The 27415-nt window shown below is 43.1% G+C and overlaps 1 protein-coding gene across 1 annotated transcript in view; it reads right to left on the bottom strand.

Annotated features, from left to right (window-relative positions):
- The window catches only part of DCDC1 (doublecortin domain containing 1), a 1503674-nt gene extending 1476964 nt beyond the window's left edge, over nt 1-26710 (bottom strand). Inside the window, exons 1-2 of the mRNA XM_085648291.1 lie at nt 26407-26710; nt 24283-24470 (exon numbers count right to left, since the gene is read on the bottom strand). Of these exons, the coding sequence (XP_085504417.1) occupies nt 24283-24470 (188 nt within the window). The 5' untranslated portion in view covers nt 26407-26710. The remainder of the gene's footprint in view (nt 1-24282; nt 24471-26406) is intronic.
- Nucleotides 26711-27415: the final 705 nt, after the last annotated feature.

The following is a 27415-nucleotide window of genomic DNA, read 5'->3' as shown; positions in this document are numbered from 1 at the left end:
GGACTGTATTATCCTTCGTAGCATACGCCTCCACCCATTTACTGAAGGCACAAACCACTACTAGGACATATTTTAGGTTATTACAGCGCTCAAACTGAATGTAGTCCATTTGCAGGACCTCAAAAGGTGCAGTAGGTGTTGCAAACCGTCCTGTTGAGTTTGTGTTCACTTTCCAGGGTTATACTGGAGACAGACCAGACAAGACTGGACTATCTTTTTAGCAGTGCCGGCTAAACCAGGATGATCCCAAACTTGCATAAGTTGTTTTGCCATTGAGGATGCACCAACATGTGCCGGCCCATGTGCCATGTGAATCAAGAGGTATAAGTAGGCTGTGGGTAGCTTCCATTTGGTCATATCTTTATTCCTCCAGCAGCCCTCATCATCTAGTGTTCCCTCCTTAGACCATTGGTCTAGTTCGTCATTGGAGGCAGATTGTTGCATATCCAGCACCTCTTGCCTGGCATCATACCAAAGTTCAGCTTGTGACTTTACTACATACATAGATGTGGTACTTCGCTGCATTGCGGTTTCACGTACTGTGTGATCTGCAAAGGCATTACCTGCTCCTATGTTATCAGTCACTTTCTTGTGTGCACTACACTTAACAATTGCCACTTTCTTAGGATAGGTTAAAGAAGTAAGAAGATTATGTACTAATTCTCCATGCACTATCTGTGTCCCATGTGAGGTGAGAAAGCCCCTTTCTTTCCACAAACGACCAAAATTGTGTGCCACCCCGAAAGCGTACTGGCTGTCGGTAAAAATGTTAACAAGTAAGTCTGTACTAAGCTCACATGCTCTCGTCAGTGTAATCAGCTCGGCCGCTTGGGCCAACTTCTGTGGGATGCGAGGTGTTTCAACGACTGTCTGAAGTGTTGTAATCTCATAGGCAGCAGATGTAGTGCCATCAGGCAATTTTAGACATAAGCCGTCAACCCATACCTCCCCATCAACACTAGGGAGAGGTGTATCTTGTAGGTCAACGCAGCCTTTTGTTTGCTCTTCAGTAAGGAATATACAATCGCAACTCTTGCGACTGAGACTGAGTAGCTGGAAATGGCAATGGTGTAGCAAAGTTTAGGGTCAGACATCTTTTCAGCGTCATATGAGGGACCAAAAGTGTCAATTCATATTCTGTCAAGCGAGCACTAGTCAAATGCTGTGTTTTCATTTGATTTAGCAAAGCATCAACAGAATGGGGTACTAACACAAGCAATTTATGTGACAAAACTATTCCTTCACTCGGACTTATTGATACAGCTGTTGCTGCCATTGCTCGGAAACATCCAGGCAGCGTACGGGCGACTGGGTCAAGGACAGCTGAGAAATATGCACAAGGACGTTGCTTATCACCATGTGTCTGTGTTAAAACTGAGAGGGCACAACCTTCCTCCTCGTGGACATAGAGTGTGAAAGTCTTAGTGTAGTCTGGAGTTCCTAATACTGGTGCAGAGCAAAGAGCTTGGCGTAACTGTTGGAAGACATTCTGACATTCAGTAGTCCATGGGAGGGGCATCAGAGTGTCTTTAGTCAAAAGGGCCAACAAAGGTTTAATAATGTGTAAAAAACTAGGGATCCACTGCCTACAAAAAGAAGTGAGGCCAATCAGTGCACGGACATCCTTCTGAGTACGGGGCACAGGAGTATCTAAAATAGTCTGAATGCGGTCTGGTGTAAGTGCACGTCCCTCCTTAGCCAGAAGGTGACCTAAATAGGTAACCTGCTGTCTACAAAATTGCAATTTCTTTCACGAGACTTTGTGATTGTGAGAGGCAAGAAATGATAACAATAACAGTGTTCCTTCTTCACACTGCTCAGGGGTATCTGCAGCCAACAAGATGTCATCGACGTACTGGATAAGAGCCACCCCTGTTGGTACAGGAAAGGAATCAAGCTGTCTTTTTAATGCCGGACTGTAAATACTAGGACTTTCTGTATAGCCCTGTGGAGCTCTACAGAACCGGAATGATCTTTTTTTCAACGTAAATCTGAAAAGATAGCGGCATTCAGGGTGAATGGGTATTGAGAAGAAAGCATTCTTCAAATTGATCACCGAAAATGTAGTGGCAGTAGGAGGGACCATAGTGAGAAGTGTAGTGATATTAGAAACTACCGGATATTGGGGCACTACAAATTTATTAACTTCTCGCATATCAATAATGAATCTGTAGATTTTAGTGTCAGTGTCTTTTTTCAAAATAGGAAGTAAGCCCGGCCAAGATGGCGGTTGGTGAGGAGCTCGTGAAATGAGCTCCCGGCTAGGGATCAGATTTTGTTAAAATTTCCCTGTTAGCCTCGCCACTTCAAGGTAATTTAAACAAGGCAAATCAACAATGGATTTAAGGTACCCTATATGGATACAAAGGAAACATCTTCTGCGGCGACAGAGACAACGGCATTGAACGGACACTCGCCCACGGCCGCGCTGGACATTATCGCGGTAGCTCTGATGGATGGGCAGCGCTCATGAAAAAGTCCGACGCCGAGGGGGAAGAAATTGACATCGGCGCTACACAGGCAGCCCGCACTGCAGAAAGCGGAGACCATCCCAGCAGGGACCTTGTAATCGGTTGTGACGATCTGCCCTAAGCCCAGCCACTTCAACGGAGGAGTACAGGTCCCCACGGGATTTTTCACAGCTGCAGGAGTCGCGACGGGAGCAAGCGCGGCCCCACGCTACCCTCATCACCAGCTGGGACAATAATTCACGTCTGGATGTGTCGCCTCGAAGGAGGTGTTTAAAAAGACCGTGCTGAAGGGGCTCAGTGCGAGGCGGGTGACGACCCTCCCTCCCTACGTCTATCGCGCGAGAATTTCAGTCAGGCATGAAATAGTATCGAAGCTGAATGCGCCCGTCAACCAGTTGGCGGCACTTCAGTACCAAGGCTGTTTATCCCCAAACTTTACAGGAGCGCCTGTACTTGAAAACACAAGTAACGGAACAAGAAATGAATCAGGAATGCACTCTTTCGCACCCGGATTAAAGGACTGAATATAAATTCGTCCCTCGGAATTCCCTCTAGTAGCGGAATAATTAGGCACAGAAGAGAATCACTGGTTTTGAGAGGCGATCTCGACCGGCGGACAAGGAGCCCAGGAGAACAATCTGCCAAGTAAGAATGGGTCATGCTCAGACACTATCACTAATCACTCTGTCTGAGCTCTGAGTTGGGGACTGAGAAGCAAATGTGTAGGAGCGGTCAGTTCTATGGGCCCTTAGATTACCCTATCTTACAAGCACATTTAATTAAGTATCATGCTCAGTTTTCGTCGCTTTTGTTAGCTTGGGGGCAATGCAAGTTCCCCTTTGTAAATATTAGGTTGTTAGTTGAACTACACCGATGACTACCACAAAATGGCTTGCCTTTCAATTTAAACAAAGATAGGACTACCCACTCTTCAACATCGCAGGGAAAAAAGACATAGGACCACGACTTAATGAGACAAAAAGAAAGAAAGGACCAATCTCTGCAATTCATGACTGGAAAGTGACAGAGGACTTAAAGATATAAAAAGAAAGAAAGGACCAATCTCTGCAATTGGTGACTGGAAAGTGAAAAAGGACTATGACACAGAGAGGCATGACTCAGTGAAAGAGTTAAAGAACTTCTCTCCAGAATGGAGCACTCATGGCAGACATCTTAGATAGGACAAGGTACCTATATCTCCCGCATATATAATTTCAATTATACACCAAAATTAGTCCATCTTAATATTAATAATTGAGATATATAGCACTGAGGAGATCAGTTGAGTTGTATACTAGTCCGGTCCTGAGAGCCACATATCAACTAAGAAAGAGAGATTCATTGTCACTACTCTCTACATAATCAAGGAATTTTACTAGCTACAGTGAATAACGTACAGTTTCTCCAAGAATGGACTCAAAATTGGAACCATCGGGCGACAATGCCTATACCATCAAATACCCCCCTAACCTCTCCAAAAATGCAGCAAAAAAACTCAAACACCAACTACTCAAAGCACATCCAGAAACGCTTATTTTAGACCCTTATTTTAGTATCACCAAGTATCACCAAGGGATCAAGAACTAATGACCTTATATTCTTACCAAAAAAAGAGCCCAATGGACAAACACCAGAAAAACACCTCACGGACTTAGATTAACGGTATCTCCCTCTCCCCTATGCAATGCAAATGCTACCATATCCATTTACAATAATGGGATTATACTAATTCAGTCTTCAAATGATAATCTAACCTTAATTGACAAAATCTTCCACACCCTAAAAAAGGGGATCCACAACAAGCTCATTCTCCCCACCCATAAGCTCCCTAACGTGTTTGATGGAACTCCGTCATACCCCATAGAGTTCAGGGACACTCCCAACTCACTCAATTCCTCTCGGGATCCAGAGGATTACTGACCCACACACGAAACCACCACCCCCCCACCAGAACATTCCATTCAATCTATGACTGTGATCGCTACTAGGAATTCTGCAAACAACTCCCCCGCCCACCACCTCAACAACAAAAACAGTCTAGACCATCACGGCTTGACAATTCAACCCCCCAACTTACCCCCACTCACCTCACCAGATCGCACCAATGAGAGCCCTGCCATCTCGTCCTCCCTGACCCCCCATACAGGAAACAATAATATCCAGGAACCCACAGCAGCACAACTAACCAACCTTAGATCAGTGAGATCCAGTAACATTGCCACCGCCTCCAGCCTTACACTTCCACTCATCTCCGCCAATCAGCTTCTCACATATACACAACATAAAGACACAACTAACAATGACTCTTGCTCTCAACTAGGCGTCCTTAACGACAACACACCATTATCAGATCTCGCGTCACATCCCAGCCCTTACCTTAAACCGGAGTATTGGATAATGCGACTCAATGAAATCGAGTATGTCATAAAGCACCTCAAAGAGGAGATACAGAGACTTAATTCAATCACAGCCAATCTTGGGCCCTCTCGAACCGCAAATAGCACCAAGATAACCGGAAAGGACACCCATACAGACATCACCCCACTCCAATCCACCCTCACAGCCTACCTAGGTCAGCTTACTACTCCTTACCCCAACGATGCTTCCAGACCAAACAGATCAAAGCAAGATCTATCAAACAATGAGATCCATGAACTCCTCCTATATTATAAATCTGGATATAATTTGAGCAAGGCGGTTCATAATCAAATCCAACCCATCCAAGCAAACCCTCTCAGAGAACCGATTCACAATCACAGAGGAATAAACAAGAACAATCTTAAACGAATCACATATGGCCTATCAACACTATAATAAACAACTAAAGTGCATGCTCCTCAACTGCAGATCAGCAAATAAACATGCAGCTGATATCTACGACCTCATTCTTACACATAAGTTCGATATAGTTATCCTCACGGAAACATGGCTAAACAGCTCATCCCATCCCATCATAGATCTACTAGTCCCACCTAGTCACAATATCATACGACAGAACAGAGAAATCGGGTGGTGGAATAGCATGCATCCACAACAATACTGTATCATTACGCCAACTGGAAACAATAGAGGCAACAACATGTGAATATCTTAGCGTCAATATTTCTTGCAACAACAAAGTTATTTGTAATCTTCATGCCTTCTATCACCCTCCGGGTGATAATCCGGACTTCATCGATCAATTCATGGATATCTTAACAATAAATTCTAATCATCAAGAACCACAGATCTTCCTGGGTGCTTTTAATCTGCATTGGAATGACCTAAATGACAAGTCAGTGAATAGCTTAAAATCCTTCCTATTAAACCACGAGATGTCCCAAATCTGCAAAGGGCCTACACACAATAAGGGAGAGACTTTGGACCTTATCATCTCTAAGTCGGACACCATCTCCTTAGAGTCTATCACCCCTTGTGATTGGTCAGATCATTATCGCATCACCTTTCTTATCAACTTAAAGGAAATCCTTAAGAATGGCCAACCTACGAAAATCAAACAGTGGACAAGGAATCTTAGTAATATAAACCATAATGATCTAACAACCCTATGCAACAACACCCTGATCCCACAGACCAATATGGAGGATGTCAACGACCTCACTGACTATTACAATACCTCGATACGAGAAGTCATGGACTCTATCGCCCCCCTAAAACAGAAAAACATCTCCACTAAAATCTCAAAGCCTTGGTTCAATGACAACTTGAACACAGAAAGACGCAACCTAAGAACAGCAGAAAGAGCCTGGAAAGATTCTCCATCAATAGAATCAATAAAACGTTTAAGAGCAATAAGGAACACATACAATCGTAGAATAAGACAGGCAAAAACTACATTTATTAGAACCCAACTTGACCAGGCCAGAAATAGGCCAAAAAAACTATTTGAAATAGTCAAACAGCAATCACGTAACACATCAAACCCAACAGACTCCGGACCCAGTACCCTACCAAACTGCGAAGAACTAGCCACCTTCTTCAAGGATAAAACAACAAAAATAGAGAAGGAACTTCAACTATCGAAGGAACTACTACCGGCCCTCCCAGTCAACCTATCTCACAACTCCCAATCTACGGAAGGGATGGAACCACCCAGCATCACCTCCAAAAATAATGCCACGTGGAACACCTTCTCCCCAATCAGCGAACAGGAAATATACATTATTCTCTCATCTTTAAACCCATCTAACCACTTCTCTGACCCCCTACCTCCCAGCATATTCAAACAGATCAAAACCTGTATCCTTCCACTATGGTCAAAGATTGTAAACGCCTCTCTACGCCAAGGCGCTATCCCAGACTCCCTAAAAATCGGTCAAGTAACACCCATTATAAAAAAAGCTTTGGCTGACTGCTCTGACCCTAACAACATCCGGCCCATCTTCAGCATCCCTACACTGGCAAAGCTCTTAGAAAAATGTGTACAGAAACAACTCTGCGGTCACATAGAAAAGTTTCAACTCCTCGATCAATTCCAATCAGGCTTCCGACAAGATCACAGCACAGAATCAGCTCTTACCCATATTGTAGATGACATTCTAAAAATGCTGGACAAGAACGAATCTTGCCTTCTAATACTGCTTGATCTATCTGCTGCATTTGACACCGTCAAACACGACACCCTACGAAAAATACTGGAACAAAGAATGAGCTTATCAGGGGCGGTATTACAATGGTTCGCTTCTTTCCTCCAAAACAGATCCTTAAGAGTCAAAATGAATCCATCTCTATCTAAGCCACAAGCGATAACTCTGGGTGTTCCTCAAGGAACCGCTTTCTCCCCCATTCTCTTTAACTTATTCCTGGACACGCTAGCAAACCTCCTAAAATCAGCTAACATCCATGTACGCTGATGACACTCAGCTATATCTCAAAATTGCCTCTCCAGATGACATAATATCCCTCAACTCCATTCTACAAAATACACACCTCTGGCTCACGGTTAACCACCTCAAACTCAACACTGCTAAAACGGAATTTCTTCTCATCTCTCCACCAAATAACAACATCAAGATTGATCTGTGGCTGAATCAGCTTTCCAGCTCTCAATTGCTCGCCCCACATCATAGACTCGGCCAGATCCTTAGGTATTACATTAGACAAACACCTAAATATGCAGAATCACATTTGTGCTGCCACCAAAGGAGCAAACTACCAACTGAGCATTCTGCGGAAACTGAAACCATACTTACCTCATGAAGATCTAAAACAAGTAGTACAAGCCCTAGTATTACCCAGATTGGATTACGGTAGTGCCACACTGTGTGGCCTACCTAAATACAAACTAGCACCACTAAGAGCCTCTCTCAATGCTGCAGCAAGACTGGTCCTCGGAACAAAAAGAAGTGCACACATCTCACCAGCCCTAAAAACCTTAAATTGGCTACCATTTGAAGCAAGAATCCATCTAAAAATTGCCTGCATGACGCATAAAGCGCTACACTTCAACATCCCCAGTTACCTGGCACTAAAGCTAGAGAAATCAGGGGGCTGCAGATCCTCACGAAGTGCGCACACCTTGTTGCTGAAACCCCAACGAACCCACAAAAAGAAAACGGGGGCTAGAGCATTCTCAGCTGTCGCTCCCAAGATATGGAACTCTTTACCACAGGACCTTCGCCTAATCTCCTCCACCTACGCCTTCAAACGAGAAACCAAATCATATCTACTGTCTAAGTTTTAAGCTTGCCTCATCTCTACAACGGCCCCCCACAGACGCCGGGGATGCCTGGTTTCACCTTGGAGATACCCAGAAAGGGACCATCTCACAGGGATAGCCAGGACGGGTTTCCCCAGCGGTCTATAGCGCCGGGACACTTCCGAGTAGCTGTGCGCTGAATAAATTAAAATAACATAACAAATTAAAAATAACATAAGTTCTTACCCTAATTCAATATCTCAATGACACTGAATTGATTCAGATAGCAAACTTTTATGTAGTTTATTTTGTCTTAGATGTGTTTTATTATTCTCCAATCAATGTTAGCCTATTCTTAACTGTTGATTTGTCTGTCTCACGCATATGTTTGCCGGTTGATCAGACCAAGTGCTAATTGTGTTATCTCCATGTAAAGCGCTCCGATACCCTCGAGGGTCACGTTCGCGCTATACAAAACTTTCTAAATAAATAAAGGGCTATTGCAAGTGTTATAGGGGACTTCTTCCATTACCCCTACTTTAATCAAATCCTGAACAATATGTGCTAATGCTTCTTCACCTTCTCGGGATATTTTGTATTAGGGCAGTCGAGGCAATGAAAAACACCCTCCTTTACTTGAATATGTACAGGTGGAATAACCATTGGACCCACATCAGTATCTGATTTAGCCCACAAAGTACTGGGTAAGGATGCCAGAGGGACATTCTCATTGATAAGACAAGATCTATCAACCATTGGATAATTGTCATTCAAAATAATACGCACACCTTCAGGAGAACAACGTTTTGTGGCACGAAAATATTTAAGCATATCGATACCCACAATGTTGTCCGGTGTGGTAGGGAAAGCAAAAATGGACATGCTGCAGTTAATTTATCAAGTTTGAATTCAAGTGGCTGTGAAAGTGGGCTAGGTGTAGGTGTCCCATCGAATCCTATCGATGTTATCGTTGTGCCTGACAGGGGAGCCCTAGGAACCAATTTTTTAGACAGAGCACTACGGGTAGCTCCTGTATCAACCAGAAACCGATCAGTAGATCCCAAGACGTTTGCGTCAACATAAGGACCCATTTGATCTACTGGCACCTCAACCGGTTCCTTACCCCATGCTAGGCATCCCTATGCATTATCCGAATCAGCAAAGTGGGAGGGGGAGCAGGAATGCTTACGGCAGCAGTACATGGTCGACAGTTAACATCTGAGACCAGGTGCACTGGCAGCTACAAACCCTCAGCACATACATTGCTTTTAGCTGAGTCAATAAGTCAACAAAAATAGATAACACAGCAGAGGACGGGAGGATTACGAAGGAAACAAAATGGACACCACAGCCAAAATGGCTGTTGTTTATGCTAAAATATTACACATTTCCACAGAATACCTTTTCGGTGTGGATGATCATAACTAGGGCCTTTATGTAATATATAAAGAAATAATCTATTGCCTGAATTAAAAATTGGGTATTTGCTGACATTAATCTTCCCTCCACAAAGCCACTTTGATCTTTATGAATGAAGTGTTGTGCATTCTGCACCCTGCCCAGAAATGAAGCACCACGCCCAAACGCTGTCCGATAGAAAAGGGGGGAGGATCCAAGGTGCTCAGGGCGGATCATGTGGGATCTGCCCACGACCGCCAAGAGCCCAGCCTAACAGTGAACTCTTGTGTCATTGATTCATTTAATTGGTAGTGGGGAATGGAATGGATGGGTCCCAAGCCCAGTGGTGGGAGGGTGTGTGGCACGGGGAGTTGGGGCCTTGAAGCTTTTGTGAAAAGATGGATTTTTGGGGATTTTAAGACTATGAAACAGTTATATTTCTGACTGTTCCAGAGACAGTGACCTGCTTTTTAGATGATTGTGCTTTAGATTCTCACAACTTATGTTTGTGGATTGCAAGCTTTATCAGATTTTAACGAGAAATGGTGATGTAAGCCATGTGCTTTCATTATGAAGGTTATGATAGCATCAAACTGGCATGTGCGAATACGCCGATTCCCCCCTGCAGTTATACAGCAACGTGGCAGCTGTCAGTAACAGTTCATCTAGAATATTGTTCTTTTTCTCAAGATTAATAAAAAAAAGTAAATAGTACTACAGGGGGTAGGCAATGGCAGGTTTTAATAAATGGAAATCCCCTTTTAAAAATGCTAATATCTAAAGTTAATGAACTTCTGTTAAAGGTAAACACTGGGTATTAATTTGACCGAACTCGATATATTTTTCTCCTATTTAAGGAAAGTCTTCCTGCCCTACAGGGTTATTATATTTGCACACTGCTGTCTAGGCAAGTTCATGCTTAAATATTTCCGTGCTGGGTGTTCCTTCATGTGACTCATCTCAAAATATTTTCCCCAAATTATTCTACCCTCCATATAAAGAGTTTTTGTTGTAGGAAATATCAACATTATTCCCAAACCGTGAGCAAATTGGAATCCTGCCCCTTTCACCAAACCATCTCGAGAAGCCAAAAGTCTTTGAGCCTAGCGTAATGCCTTTCTATAATAGATAATTTAAGGCATATTCATCTGCATAGGGAGGCCATCTCCTTGAAAATAAACGCCTAGCTTTCTATTTGCCACCACCAAACAATCTCTTAAGCCACCTTTACTACATCTTTGTAACTAACCAGCTCTTGTACAGCAAATCCCTTTACATTTCACCTTCCACAAAAGGTATAATTTAGAACAAGATAAAGAGCAAACGAGAAAGCAAACCCTGGCACTGATTTTAATTAGCAGTCCTTTGGTCTGTTCATCTGGTAGGCAAGGATCTGCTGAAATGTACAGTACAGGCCAAGTGAGCATTATGAAACTCTACAGATAGTGTGAACGCCTGCTAATTGCCGCCCAGAAATTATGCGTCATAGTCAAATACGTGGGCGCATAATGAGGTTTAGGGCAATTAACACCTGTTAACACCCAGCAGGATGTAGGCAACAAGGTTATTAACACCCGCCCGATCCTCACCCTTTACAAGCACGTAGTATCCATGCGTCAGCCTTTTATTGAATGATCTAAATTCTAAAGAATAAACCAACCGTTAATGGCAGAATTCAAAGCAATGTGATTGTTCTAGCTACTCTCAGCATTCTATGAAGGGTGTTTATTGATTACAGTCTAGCTATAAATTGTGAAATAAAGGGAAACCGCTCGGATGTAATCAAATGATTGAAAATTACATTTTTAGCTTTTGTTAGTAACTCCAAATTTTAACAACTATCGCCAGAGTAAAACATTTCATTATCCTTGGAAGTATTAAATAAAGACTGACACCAAAATCAATGTTCCTGAAAACAAAATATATTGTAAATTAGTGGACGAGCCAGGATTTAAATAAATTGCGAATATATCAATAAGCCAATAGGCATAGAAATACATAGATTATAGATAAATATGCCTCTACCTATTTTGAATGACGCGGTGTATGCACATTAGCAGTAATAGAAAGTACTATTAAAGGCAGTACATTAGATCACAGGTAGTGAAATGGTGACTCAAGAGCTGGTGAAGGCAACCAGAGGTAAAAGGGACAATAAATGAAAAGCCAACCACATATTTAACATCACATGTTGTTTCACATACAATGTAACAGATGGTATTCCATATTCCCTGTAAAAAGTCAGGTTATTAAAGTCAAGTTCTGACTTCACAATGCCTGCTGCCAGAGCCAGAAGCCAAGGTAAAAGGTAGGTCAGGTCACGGAGCATAACTAAAGCAGCTGTTTAAAGAAACATACGGAATGGTGGGTTTCTTTCTTCTGCTCTATTTTAATAGTTTACAACAAGGAGAGAGAATATGTTTATTTGTTGCACACCTTCGATAAAAAAAAGCTATAATCTCGTTACACTTTCCAAAATACTGCAGCTTTTTATTTTTTTAAATTACTGGTATTGAACTGTTTCTAATATTTGTTTGCAACAAATATCTAACAGGTTTTAAATGTGTTTAATTTTGCACTACAGTTTATATTTTTATTCTTTATGTTTGCAAACATGCTCACTCTTTCATATGAAAGGGCTATGCACCAAGGTTTTAAGTGGTTTGTGGGAAAGGTGATGTATGTTTTAACCATGTATTATATGGAATAAAGTACCCTCAGGCATACATGATAATGATATTGCAAGTCACCTCGGAGTTCTATAACCTTACAAAGGAACTCGGCCGTCAGCGTCATTCTTCTATAACAGTTATGGTGCTCCTCAGTGACTTGCAATATCCTTAAAATGTACGGCAGTTGGTACTGTATCCCTTATATAATATACAGTTAGCACAGATCTAAAACCAAGAGCTAGGAGAAGAGAAATAAGAGAAAGTGGAAAGTAATAACCTGAATGAGGGAGGGGAAGATACTGTATATGGTTTCTGTGAATCGTCTTCAAGTGCAATGGCTCTAGTCATTCAAATAAGTGGGGTAGATGAGTGTCTGTGTGTCTTTCTTTGTTTGTGTGGCCCTTTGTGAACCTATGTATGTGCCATGGTGACTTTGTAGAAATGTGGGAGACAGACTAGGAAATTATTATAGTGGTGGTGTTTGTGTATGACCTGAGCAGTAATCAAAGATTTTGCATTGTGAAATGCAAGGTGTTGACTGATCCCATCTATGTTCAGTAGTTGGAACCTACCAGTGGGGAAAAATGCCATCCTAAAGCTAGAGTCAAACAGAATGCTGAGTTTCTCGGTCTAGGGAGACAAGGAGAGTGTGTCACCCAGAGGAGATCAAGGCAACAGTGAGGGCATAGAATCGTGGACATAGATCATTTCTATCTTGACAGGGTAATGAAGGAGGAAGCAGAGAGTCAGCCAGTGGCTAATACATGTGAGACAGTCAGACATTCCGAACTGCCAGTGAAGTTGATGGGTAGGGGCTATAGATGAGCCATGCAACCCAAAATGAAAGCTCAAAGTAAGAGATGATAGCACAAAAGTTAGTGGTGTAAAGGGAAACAAGGATAGGTCTCAGAACTAAATCTTTGGAACCCTCAGTAGGGAGGGTGTGGATAGGGCAATGCAAGAAGCACAGACAACGTATAGAATTATTTGAGTGCAACACAGCTGACGTCCTTGGATACAATCATAAGTAGCATGCTGAGAAGGTTGACATATGATGCTATCATTTCAAAGAAATGAGGGTAAATGAGAGGCAATTCTTTTGAGCAGTGTAAAAGAATTTGAAGATTTCTTTGAGAATCGTTTGGTGGTTAAGGGTTAGGGAAATCCTGATTGAAGGGGCTCAAATAGATTATGTTAAGTCATTTAAAGACCATGGATGCAAGTGTTTTTGAAAGGAAAGCAGTGAGAAAAAAACAATAATGGGAATGATAGGACAGGTCCTCTGAGATTTATTTAAGCACAGGGATTACCACAGTAAATTTGAAGCTTTGTTGGTAAATGTCTCTGGGGAGAAAACAATTACAACATTTGCAGAGGATAAAATTCATATCTGAAGGAAGCATTAAGGTTGACGATTTGAGGGTCAACCTGGGATCAGGTGGTCCTCAAAAGGGCTAGTTGGCAGGGAGATGTGAAAAGGTTCAACTGGGGAGGTTGGCAGGAAGATTTTGAAATGACCAGATTAGGAGAGTGGGGGAGAAGAGGGTTCAAGTGGAGTGTGATGATAATGATCTTAATAAACAAAATACTGTTTTGGAGTCTAAATAGGAGTTAAAACTGCTCACCAGTACTGTTGATGAGATACAGGGGACCAGAGAATGGGAGTTAGTATTGACTATCTTTGTAATGTAGAAGTGAGGGGATAAGATGTTACTAACAGGCCTCTATGGCTGAATCAAGTTAAGGTGTAAGGGCAGCAAGAGTCATCTTCAAGTTTTTGCAAGAGTTTGGGAATATGAGAGTTCCTCCAACTGCAAAGGTTAGCAATCATCTGAAGTAGCAAACATCATGCATAATGCCTGTTTGAGGATAGGGCAGAGACAGTTCTGGCCGTTAAAAGACGACTGAGGTGCTTTATTAAATATATAACGGAAAATGAAGTCAAGAAGTGCGCTAAAGTCATGGAAGTCATGGTGGGTCTGTTTACGGTATGGGGATAGCAGCCAGGTGCAACCTAGAGGACCAGGGCAAAGGTGGGTGGTAGTAATCAGCACATGATTTGGAATAGGCCATGTGAGAGAGAGTAAAAAGGGTTGGATGGGTGTGGATCAGAGACTGAGACGAGGATGAGAGAGAGAGGTTTGGCAGTAATAGAGCAGGGTGGATATCTGTGGATCTTCATGTTTAGGTCAAGGTTGATAAGGATAATAAGAGCCTGATGGGACAGATGAGTCTAGGGTTGTGTCAAATCCACCAAATAAATGTATCATGTCTTCTGGGCAATGCTATTTTATAACAATTTGAATAGTGTGCCAAAATAATTTCCAACATGGCCAAGGAAGAAGGAAATCACTGCCCCTACTGGGGGTGGAATGTACATATTGCACCGATTGGCAAGGAGGTTGAGGGACAAAAGGGGTTCTTGTATGCATGAAGGTGGCATATTTATGGGTGATAGTATGACAAACCTCATGCAATTAATCCATGAGACAGTGCAATCATTTGCACGCACTTCACCCTAACGATAAGTTGTGTTCCTGAAGTACTGTGGCACAGCTTTACTTTAAAATAACGAGAAGCGATCTCTTTTGGAAATATGTTTTAACTTTTTTAGGCATTTTTAACTGAATTATTGCACTGATTGGAATATGGTACTGTATTGAATTCGAAAGGCGATGGGAGGGGAAATCGAACCCCGAGTTGGGCTGAAGACTAGAACCGCCATTTTAGACAGTTAGCGGTCTAGTCAACAACCCTGGGTGATTTAAGGAGGGATGCTGCGCGATCACGGTTGGCCCCGAGACAGTGCAATCAGTTGCACGCACGTCACCCTAACGAATAGTTGTGTTCCTGAAGTACTGTGGCACAGCTTTGCATTTAAAATAACGAGCAGCGATCTCTTTTGGGAATTTGTTTGAACTTTTTTAGGCATTTTTAACTGAATTATTGCACGGATTGGAATTTGACACTCTATTGAATTTGAAAGGCGGTGGGAGGGGGAAATCGAACCCTGCGTTGGGCTGAAGACTAGAACCGCCATTTTAGACAGTTAGCGGTCCAGTCAACAACCCTGTGTGGATTAAGGAGGGACACTGCGAGACCGCGCAGTGCACTCATGCAGCGGACGCGCCACTAGCGTGCCAAAGGCGCACCTAAGGCAAGCCCGTCTGCGCCCGTCAGCGTCCCGGAGGCGGCCGGGGTTGGCAATGCTGCCAGTTCCCTACTTTCCTCTCATGAACTTGTATATTTTAGTCAGGCGGAGCTGTTTGGTATCGGAAAGTTGGTAAGTTGCTGCCATCCACATGCTCTGCATCCCACGGTGAAGCCACTTTTTTGCACTCTGTGAAAATGGGAGGCTGACCTGTCTAGTAGGGAGCCTATTGGGAAAAGTATGGCAATACAGCCCAGTGGCCCCCTCCAAGATACGTGCTCCCGGGTAGGTGGTCACTTTACGGCCAGTCTATTGAACACCAGGTCCATTAAAAAAGACAAACTAGACTTGTACGATCTTTTAACTGATATTAACTCTGACTTAATGCTTGTCACCAAGACCTGGTTAATGAGGGTTCCAACCCCACTATTGCTAGCGCTATCACACCAGGCTATTTGATCATAAAAAAGGATCGGCCGGTGGGTAAAGGGGGAGGAATTGTGATCATTTTTAAAAAACATTTCATCTGCTCCATTCTTCCCATTGAGGAGGTAGATGGAGCTGAGAGCCTTGGCTTCCTCTTTACCGCATCCGTGCATCAGACTTTGGCAGGTGTACTCATTTATAGACCTCCCGGTCCTGCCGGTAGATTTACAGAGACACTTAGCCAAGCTGTTTCTCTGGTGGCCACCGAATATAAGCATTGTGTAGTATTGGGAGACTTTAATATCCATATGGATAACCCGACAGAATCTGAGTCCATGAAATTGCGGTTCTCTTTGGAGATTTTTAGTCTGGTTCCCTATATTCACCTTCCTACTCATGAGAAGGGTCATATCTTAGATCAGATATTTTCTAATATTGGAATTGAAACGGACACCCTGCTTCCTGTGGTGTGGTCTGACCATTTTCTCTTATGCTTTAGAGTTCCTAAGGTAGTACCTCACTCCCAACCTCACGGCATGCCTCGCCCTTATTGTTTTAGACCTTTCTGCCAGATGACGTCCGAGGCCATGAAGGCTGCTTTGAGTCACAATCCGATTCCTTTCTGTGGTGATCTCGAGATAGATGCTCTGAGCCTGGAGAACTGGTTAGAGGGCCGTGTTCTTGATTTGGCCCCCCTTACCACCCGAGTGGCCAAACCTACCCGTGCCTCGGCTCCGTGGTTCACTGAGACTCTTAGGAAGAGCAGAAGCGCTTGTAAAAGGCTGGAGAGAGTGTGGAGGATTAAATTTGGTCCTGAGGACAAAGTTAGATACAAACAGGCCCTGAAAGCCCATTATAACAGAATTCGTGAGGAGAAGAAACACTTCTTTTCCTCTAGAATTGAGGTAGCAAGCAATAAGAGTAAGGAAATCATAAAAATTGTTAATGATTTCTCTTCCCCGAGTGCGGTGGGAATTTCGTTTAACCCCTCTTTTGTTTGGGTAAATCACATTGCAGTCTACCTCCACAATAAAATTTGCACCATTCAAAAGTCTTTTACGACTTTATCTCCTGTTAAGGAAGACGGTGCGGGGCCTCTAAGTCTGGCCAGACCTGGTACTAGTACCCCCTTCACTCAATTTCCTCCTATTTCTTTAGAGAAATCTCTTGAAATAATGAACTCCTTGAAGTCGGGTTCCCCTTCGGATCCCTGTCCAGCAAAAATACTGTCCGCCATTGCAGAGACCCTAAATCCAGCTGTCAATTTGGGTTTGATTTCTTCAGTACAAAAGGGGCTGGTCCCTAGTCGCTGGAAGATGGCCAAATGTATTCCCCTACTGAAGAAACCTTCTGCAGATCCAACAGTAGCTTCTAATTACAGGCCTATATCATTTTTGCCCTTCTTTTCTAAAGTTCTAGAAAAGTATGTTAATCTCCAACTGACGGAATACATGGAGGCCAATCATGTACTCCATGATAGTCAGTCTGGTTTCAGAACCCATCTGAGCACTTAAACTGCCTTACTGGAAGGGGTAGTGCAGTTCTGATATTATTAGATCTGTCTGCTGCTTTCAATACCGTGCCCCGTGACCGGCTCTTACAAAGCCTGTCAGATTGTGGCATTGTGGGCAAGGTACATAAGTGGTTTACCTCTTTCTTGAACGACCGTCGTCAGGAAATTTGGTCTCCACCCTTTGCGGCTTCCATCCCGACTATGAAGGTGGGGGTCCTGCAGGGGTCTATCCTAAACCCGTCGTTGTTTAATATTTACATGGCTCCTCTTGCACTTCTAGCTGAGTCCAACGGTGCCAGGATAGTGTCATATGATGATGACACTCAACTGTTGTTTACGTGGGACAAAGGCTCTAGTTTTAGAGGCGAGGAGAGTAACACCTGTCTTATGGAGGATTTCTCTTGGTTGCGGATTAATCGACAAGAGTGCAACCCACAAAAATCTGAGATTATCTTTTTTGGTTGCCCGCCTTGCGAAAGGTTGCCTCGGGATAAGTCCCCTCCTATTGCTCCTGTCGGTATCGTGAAGAACTTAGGGGTCAAGTTAGACACTACCCTAACAATGAAAGCCCAAATCCAGACCGTGGTGGGCTTGTGCTTTGGCATGCTGAAAATATTTTTAAAAATTCTTCCTCTGCTATCGGTCGAGTACCGGAAGACAGTAGTCCAAGCCTTGATTGCATCCAGGTTGGATTATGTTAATATCTTGTACCTGGGCCTTCCTGAGTATTTACTGAATCGTTTGCAGGTGGCTCAAAATGCAGCGGCTAGAGCCATTCTTATGGTAGGTCCCAGAGCACACATGACAATCCACCTGAGGGCCTTACATTGGCTTCCGGTACGTAAGGGGATCCAGTTTAAAGCGCTGGTTCTAGCATTTCAGGCCTTTCACGGCACAGGGGCCGTATATCTTAGGAGAAGGGTGCAACACTATGTGCCTTAACGGGTCCTGAGGTCTTCAGGACAGACACTAATGCACATTCCCAAATTTGCCCACTCTCGGATAGGCAGTCGCTTGTTTCAAGTGATGGCCGCCTGCTCGTAGAATGGACTGCCTCCCTAACTTAGCCAGGTCTAGGACCTGATGACTTTTAGAAGACAGCTGAAAACCTGGCTTTTTCAACAGTAATTCTTTGTTCGGCAGTGGCTTGATTTTCGAGCTCTGTTTCCTGTCTTTCGGTAGTCCTTTGTCAGCGCCGGGACACTCTGTGGAGTAGCCGTGCACTTTATAAGTCCCTATTTCCTTTTTATTTCATGTTTAAGCAATTACAGTGAAACACTGAGCAGGTTGGAGTGATATTCATAGCGATCAATAACTATTAATTCATTTAACCTTTTTACATAGCTCAACTGTACCTGACAGTATTAGCACAATTCACAAGTGAACAACTATATACAATAAATACATTTCTAAACTTTCATAGAAACATTTTGGAGTAATGCAATTCTAGGTAACTGACTCTGGACAGACACAAAAGATGTTAAAAAAGCATTGTACACTGGGGTTATAAAGAAGTGGATAAATAACAAATTACAACTGCATCCACTGATCTTCACAGCAGTTCTGAGCTACTAAGGATTTACCCAGACGTTTCATCATCTATATCCATGCAAGATATGCCACTATCAAGAAAATTAAGCACACTAAGATAATAATATGTAACTGTTATTATCAGGACAAATCCAAAGGAAAAACGTATTAAGAGACCAGGAAACGAAGATGACTGCAACTTAGAGAGTCTCCGAGGTGGCAGCGGGCAGACAGGGGCAGGAGGGAGAGAGAGAATGTGAAGGTCATGGGAGCTTCATTGTAGGCTCTCTGAAAGGAGGAAGACAAGAGTTCAGACATTGGGAGACTGTGGACATAAACACTGGTAACGTATTTAGGAGATGTATTTAAAGGAGACACAGTCAGAAAGAGGTGAAGCCAGGGAGGGACGGGAAGCATTACCTTGTGTTTGCTGCTTTTTAAATGTGGGGTAAAGATGATGTCTCCCTATATCGTGAACTGAAGAGCTGGGAACCAGAGCCACCTTTGGGAAATTAAATGGAATGCTTTCAACCCATGCTGCTGATTCACGTGAAAAAATTCGGAACCATTCAATCTAAAGAATCAGGGTTGGATAAGTGCCACCTGTGTAACTCAATCTGGCTCCGGCGTGAGGGTCAGCTGAGCCCGTGTTACTCTGCAGCCTGCTGATGCTCTTGACCCCAGCCGCCTCCTATGGGATCCTGCGCCGCGGCGCCAGTGACAACATGGCATCAACAACAACACCAATCGCAGGTGGGAGTGGGCAATCGGAAGACAGCTGGGAGGAGGGTACTGGAGTGTAAAATAAAATGAAAAACAAGCAGCAATGGATGAGAGAAAGGCACAACTCGGCCCTTAGGCTGAACAGGCACCGAAACCAGCAGGAACAAGAAGCGACCTTGGGGTGGTGAGAGAGGTGGTGGTGTTGGGGTACGTCAAGGGGAGATTAAGTGAGGGGCAAAGCTGAAACATCGAACACGGGCAAACAGCAAAGCAAATGCAGCATCCACGAAAATTTCATGCACAAAGTAAACAAAACAGAATACTCAATACGAGCAGAGGTAGGCCAACAAAACAAAGAGTGCTCTAAAATTATCCTAAATAACCTGAGGAATAAGAGCACATATAACAGGGGCAGGCGTCAGGGGAGGTTACAAAAGTCCAAAAGACTGGACTACTATGCGTATTCACCAAACAAAAGCTGGTATCTACAAAGGACAGTAGGAGGAACCAATTAAAAAGATGGGCGGTGCTTGAAGCCCATGTTGTGGATACAGCAAGTCTCGAAGAGACATCGCGCATGCGCTGCCTAGGCGAGACCTAAAAAAGGAAGTATAGCAGGAGGTTACAGGACATATGGATATAAAAAAGGGATTTGGGATTAGGAGGTTGGGAGGCAACACCCTTACAGGAGGCTGCAGGTGTTTGATACCCCCTCTAAATAAAAAATGAATAGATCAATACGTCTTCAAAAATGGTTTTCCCCAGTTGTGTATTGTCAAACTAGGGAAAACCATCAATAAAGAAATATTTGACAAAAAAAGGTTTGCTGATAAAAATTCATCAGATTCTCTTTATTTAAGTATATATTCAATCAGAGACGCATACAACCATCGCTGGAAGATGGAAGAACTTAAATCTAAAAATGATAAAAATGTTTTTGTTTTTTTTACAGCTTTTCTGGAAAGTATATTTCATGGGGATTTTAATGATGTCATTTTGAGGATATATATATCTCTGATTGAAGCAGTGGCTGAGGACTGCTAAGGGAGTTCGCTTTGAACCTCAGAGACTGGGCTATGTATAGGATGGTCTATCAACAACAGAGTGTACAGGATTTTGAGACTAGACACATACTAATGGTTCCAATCACAGCAGGCGCTTCCTCCCTCTTAGCCTAGCTGATGGCTGCCCCTCATTTGATCTAGCAGAGGATGATTGGGTGCATATTTGCGGGAAATTAAGCTAGGGATCATGCTGCATTTTCCAACTAGTAGTTCGGACAAGCTGTTTCATGGGCAAGAAGTATCAGCTACATACCTATCTTCCAATACAGGAATGCCGTAAAGCTATATTGTTAAAGTCAACAGCTTGGCTTGCGTTGTGTGAAGAGCTCTGTGGAGAGTTGCTCAGTGAAATCAGGAGGAGCAGCTGGAGGAGTGCAAAGAACAGCACTGCAAGTATACGATGTTAAGTCCCTGTTAGGACGGGAGAAGCTGCCTCTGCTGCCGACAGACCTGTGCTCGCTGTTTGTGCAGTAATGAACTACTTTACCACATCATTGAAGCCGTATTGCATAGTCAGTGATACAATATAACCACCTCAGAAATGCCATGGTTTAGTATTGATTAAACAAGCATTTACAAAAGATAACAGAAGCTCTCTCATTATGAAATTAAAAAAACAGATGTTTAAACGGCCATTGATTAGAACTATCTCCGAATTTTGGTTGGCATGCGGCTCCCATAATTTATTTTAAACCCACTAACAACACTATTACCGTTGACATTGACAAACTGAAAAATCTCTACCTAAACCAATGGACAAAACTAACCTGATATAAAATGTAATAATCTTCCAAGATTATTGGATAGTATGAGCAGCTTCCACTGTAGCCCAAATTAAAAGTCATTCTTTAAAAAGGTCAAAAGCAGCAATCCTTTGGGTAGGAAAGGAGGATCACCAACTAACCAATCCAGAGGTTGGAAACGCCTACTCAAAAGCTGAGATTCAATCTCCCATTTTTTTTTTTGCATGGAAACCCTTCGATACTCAATTGGTTAAACATACATCAGCACGTTCTTGTAGATGGCAGATACATCAGACTATCCCATAACACTTGAGAAATGGTCAAGTTAAACATTTTGATTTCCTGAACAATGACTCTGAAAATGTTTTATGATTCATTGTTTACACATGACAACACTTTCTTGCGAAGGGCTGCCTGTCCAAGACGTTTTGAGATGAAAAACATTGTTTAAGCAACATTTGATTTGAAATACTGAGAGACATGTTTGAAATGTATTAATAAATTAGCTACGTTTGTGAAAAATTGAATAATAAACAAAGTCGAATTCCCTTTTTTCAAAAAGAGTACAGCCCTGCCGGAGAGACTCTCAAGATCTATCTTTACATAATTTAGGAAGTTATGACCATTAATGATCCATAGCGCTGAAAGCCAATGGGCCCAGTCATTAAGAAGTCTCAATTCCCCAAACTATTAGTAAGGGTGAGGCTAAAACAAGATTGTATACATAATGTACACATCACTTCATATCATTGTTTCAAAATCTTACTCAGGAAATTACATTTTGCTTCTCTTATTTTGTATATAGTTAGATTGTGTATATGCTAACTTGAGTTCCATTTATCATCAATAAAAATAAACAATTACAAAATGAGTCATGTTGTGGAGGCATACCATGGTCATAGTCAAAGGTTTGGTGAAAGTTTGTGAATGTAGCTGTGAATATTGTGTCCATGGGCCTGAACAAGGTTTTATGGTTCTACTTCTAACTGGAGTTTGGTGGTTGGGAGAAGGGGTTGCTCTTACTGTACAGCCGATCGATCGACTGCCTAAGGAAGTTACCTGTTTACTTATGATCAGGGTGATGAGTTGTTTGTAGCCTCCTTGTGAACATAAGATCTAGAATGTGACAAATTAGGTGAGAGGGAATGGTGGTCAGTATGGTTAGATCATGTGCAAAGCAATTATGATTTAAAATGCTGGTGGGGAGCCTGGATTTTCTAGTCGAAGGTTACAGTCAACCAGGTTGCGTATTGGTATGTTTGTGATGGCCTATAAGAAAGATTCAAACTTGCAAAGAGTTCTGGGCTCACAAAACAGGCTAAAATAGAGGCAGAAAGATTGTTAGGAATTTGCTAAGAGTAAGTCTTGTTCTGGTTATTGTAGGAGTGATTTAAGAGCATGCAGCTGCACAAACACTTCTTCGTGATGTTTTGGGTACGATCTTTATTGAAAAACTAGTCATTATGTAGAGCCTGAGTGGTGAGCGTGCCAAGCATGAACGAGGTTTCTGCTCTGGAGTGGCCACCCAGCTTTAGTTCTTTAAATAGGTCCTGGACAAAATGACAGAGGAGGAAGGGGATATTTAGTTAATTGTAAGTGCTGCAGGGGAGGCTGCTGGCTGTCATTTTTCTCTGTAGCAGTAATTCTGCAGTTTTCTTTTGCGCAGGGGGTAGCGGGAATATTATGTTACTTTATAGTGACTAGGAAATGAGCCTTGTTGTTTGTTAGTGTTGAGGAAATATCTGATGCATGTGTGAGTGATGCGATACAACATAGCTACAGAAAGTGGGACGAGTAAATTCTGCTAGCTATTGTATCTACACATTGCAGATCTAAGTTAATATCTTGCAACTGAGAGGGTCAATTGAAAAGGTACTGAAGATGGGAGATAATGACCATCACAGGAGTTGGCAAAGTCAACTGAGTTGTACACTTGGAGACAGTAACAGGCAGCCTGTAAAATTAGAAGGGTCTCTGTAAACTGATCAATAGCAGTTCATGGTTAATTAATCTAGTCTATGCACAAATGAAGGCTTTTCCAACAAAACTAATGAGCTCCATGGGGTATCAGAAAGTGATTTATGAAGATGTGCACAATCTATTGAAAGCTGTCATTGATGCAGTAGACTCACAGCTACTGATGGTGTTCCTTGCCACTTCCAAATGATGCAGCAACCACAGGGCGCACCAGGAGGAGGATGGGTCACCATTTCCTGATTTACTCCAGAAAGGGACTTTGGTTGTTTGGAATGGGGATGCACGGTGCTCAGACAATGACTGCGGTGGCATACAGGGCATGACACGGGACAATGGGACAGATCAGCAGTATCCCAGAGGTTTCCAAGATAAGTGGGCCAACCCCAATTTAACATTATATTTTGCAGTGGTACCCCAGCAGCTGGATACAAGTATGGGAATACTGAACGGCCGGGAATCAGGAAAACTGTGATCTCAGAAGAGCATGAATGAGTGACTGCTTGGGAGGCATTTCCAACCAACTCTGGGGGATTGGCTCGGTCTTCTGTTGCAAAGGAAAACGTACAAGAGCCTAGTGCAACATTGCATGCTGGTCACTGAATGGGCCAAGAGCGCAAAAGCAAGGGTCGGCTTAGTCATCATTCAGCTGGTCCTCCTATGCATGGTATTTTTTGTAGGGTGTAGTGAGGAAAATCACTTCAAGGCGGCAGACTGAGGCTGCTATTATCTAAATAATTAGAAGTAGTGAATGTGCATTACAAATATCACTGTATTCATTTACATGAAGTGACACTAGGCATTAATGTTTTCATTAAGTACATTTATAAAGTGCTTTGCACCATTGTTTGAATATGTTACCGCAAATCAATCATTAAACAGATATGATACCAAAGATTCTACAGTGTACAATAAATTGACTGATGAGGGTGTTACCATTGACTTGTGGCGACCAAAAGGCTACTCTTTAAGATCTTACCTTGTAACATTGCATGGCGCATCTTGGACCCTGCTGGATTTTTCCATGTACTTTTTAACCAACACATCTTCTAAACTGTTATGCCGTGACCACAATGACGAAGATATAAAATCATCCTTTCTTAGCGTTTTTTGGGAGCTTTCTTTCCCGGCCGACCTGCCCTTTACTCCTTCTTTGCCGTTTTCCATCTAAAACATATAATACACATCCATTTAGTATGGCTCTTCCGCCCTCCACCAGGACCATGTCAGTCATTAGTTTAGTGACCTCTGAATCTTGGCTCAATAGTAAGGTGTTTCACTGTGACCCAGGAAGCATTACCTGACATTATTGACACAAAGACCTCATTGCGAGCCCCTTGCTGGTCCTGATGGGGCCATGAACGAAATTGACTATTCCAGGTAGCTAAGCTGGGACACACATTAACTAGTATAGGGTTGATGCTGGGGCCCTTATCTGCTCCTTCCTGAATAATCTGGTACCCTGGTTTCTTTGTCGTTGATTATAGAATACACACCGTGTGGTAACTCTTTTCTGTGAACTGTGCGATCATACTTTATTGAGCACATACAATGCGGCTAAAGTCATTTAAACTGCTGCATACCTTTTACAACAAAATCTACTTTTGATTTTAATACCTGTTGTACCTGTAGTCTATTTCTCTGAAGCATTCTTCACTGCGTTTTTGTTTTCTTTTGTGTGTTGACAGTGCCTCTATTGCTGCAAATATGGGATAATTCACAATTGCTCTGGAAGTTGTTTTTTTCTGTAGCTGAAATGTTCATAAATATTATCTCAGTGAAACACTTTTGCTTGCTATAATGTACCACACACATTCCATAGACCTCTACAGGGCTGCTCCTGTTCTCTTAAGGTAGTCCTACACTGTATGCCTGAATTTAGTTCAGGCATCCAGCTTAGGTACTGCCTACACACTGCAGATGTGGTCAGAGAGCGCAGTAAGCTGTTGATGCATGCAAGAGCGCAGTGTAAAGGCAGAGATGTTTTTATTATCAGAAGTGGTGTCAAATGTTATTGACCCTAGAATTAGCAAGGCCATCTGGTCCGTTTATTGGCTGAGCCTGACAGATTGTCAGACTATAGCTCCGAACGGGGATAGCAGGTCTTGGATACCCAGACCAGGAATGGTCCTTTGGCATGTGTCCTACCCCTCCCTTCCCTGACCTCTACTTCTCCTACAAACCCTGCAGACCAATCTGGGCGCTGGTGCTAGTGTTGCTCTCAGGAGGTCTTCGAATCCAGGGCCTCACATTTAAGAGCTGTCTCATCTAAACAATGGGTGAGCTCGGTGCTGTTTGCAAATCCCTGCCAAGTCACACATAAGTTCACATTCACCCTTCTAAAAAGCCAATTGCCTCTTTCGGCTGCAAACGAACTCCCAAGATTACGCATACAATACCCAGGTCCTCAGCTGCAAAAGGAGGTAAACATGAGGTGTTTACATTTAAATTGGGATGAACATGACTACAAGTACCAGGATGCATAGAGAAAAAAAATGGATGACCCGCTCACACAATGACTCGGGAAACCAGAGAGCTCCACGGATTTGCAGTATACTACTAAAATAGTTTATCTTATCTCCGGTACTTCAATAGAATCGTCCAACTTCCCCTCAATAGAGAGTCAGCAGGGTGACCAGGGCCGTTTCTAGGTGTTGTGCCACCCTAGGTGAGAACTGAAAAATGCCTTCCCCTCCCTTTTACTACCATCACTCTCTCCCCCTGCCATCCAGACTAGAAGAATTAATGCATTAGATATTCCCAAACTCATGTTTTTTGCCACCCTCCCCTTTTTGCCGCCCTAGGCGGCTGCCTAGTCTTGCCTAATGGTAGAAACGCCCCTGAGGGTGACATTTAGGCAGCGCAGCGCTCTCAACTTTTCACGGTCTACAGTGAGGAGCTCACCTGGGAATTCTGACACTTATATTCCTATAGATCCTAGTATATATTTAGCTATCCACGCTCCAGAATGGAGAAACAAAACTTGACGGGATCAGCTATTCAAGAATGCACCCGGGAAGCTTGAGAACTCTTGTTAGGTGGAGTTGCACGAGTTCAGTTGACTGACAGCACCAGAGCGCGAACTACCTGGCACTCCACTTACCTCAGCTTCCGTCACGCGAGCAGCAGTGACAGGGGGCAAGCAGGAGTGGAATGGGGTCGGGAGGCAGACGGCGCACGAGAGGTATTTTTTTTTCTCGGGAAGCAAGCACCCCTCCGATTTTCTCCTCAGTTCTCAGCTCCGTAAAATGTATCCAGGAAGCTGCTTAGGGCTGTGTTAACAACACCTCGAGTTCAGGAACCCTTAACAGGCTGTACCTAAGGTCTCGTGGCAGATTCGGACACTGCATCGTCAGTCACTATGACTGCAAAAACAAAGGAGCGGCGAGATGAAAACAAGCAGTTGTTTCCCGGGTGACGAGGGCTTCTCCAGACGAAAACTATGTTTGCTCACTGTGAGTTGCAGTTTGAAAGGCACGGATGAAAAGGGGCAGCCCCGAGGCTATTAACCATCTCCTCCGCCCATTCACCGACCCAGGTTAGCCTATTGTAATAAAAATGTGTTCGCCCTAGCAGCAAGGTGCATACAAGGGCGAGAGGATGTGGTCCGTCGGCTGCGCTGCCACCTCTGGTGCAGGAAACTAGGGTTCGAGCCTCGAGGTCTCGTCCACATCCTGTGATTCTCGGCAAATCACTTAATCTCCCCGTGCCTGAATGTGTAATGTAAATACGGTGCTATGTAAAGCGCTCCAATACCTTGGGGTCGAGTTCGCGCTATATAAATATCCCCCCCCCCCCCAAAAAAAATAAAGGGCTGTAGGTTTTCAAACGGCCGTCTTTTCCAGTAAATGGCCAAACACTTATCTAAAACCTAAGCTGGCCAGAGACACACTGAAGCAGAATTAAAAGAATCGGTTTTAGAAGTTGCAATTGAACCTGAAGTAATTAATGCAGAACAAAAACAAGCATAGGTAAAAACAATAGGTGGTAAGTTTGTGAGATGGTTCACGTTTTTTGGTATTTTTAAAATTCTAAGCACATGCCACAAAAAATGCCACTATCTAAGGCATGTGTACTTGCAAACTTTCTGTCGGGGGCCAAAATAACAGTGT

The sequence above is a fragment of the Triturus cristatus genome, chromosome 3_2 (genome assembly GCF_964204655.1).
Source record: "Triturus cristatus chromosome 3_2, aTriCri1.1, whole genome shotgun sequence".
NCBI classification, from domain to species: domain Eukaryota; kingdom Metazoa; phylum Chordata; class Amphibia; order Caudata; family Salamandridae; genus Triturus; species Triturus cristatus.
This window is presented reverse-complemented; position numbering and strand designations above follow the sequence as displayed.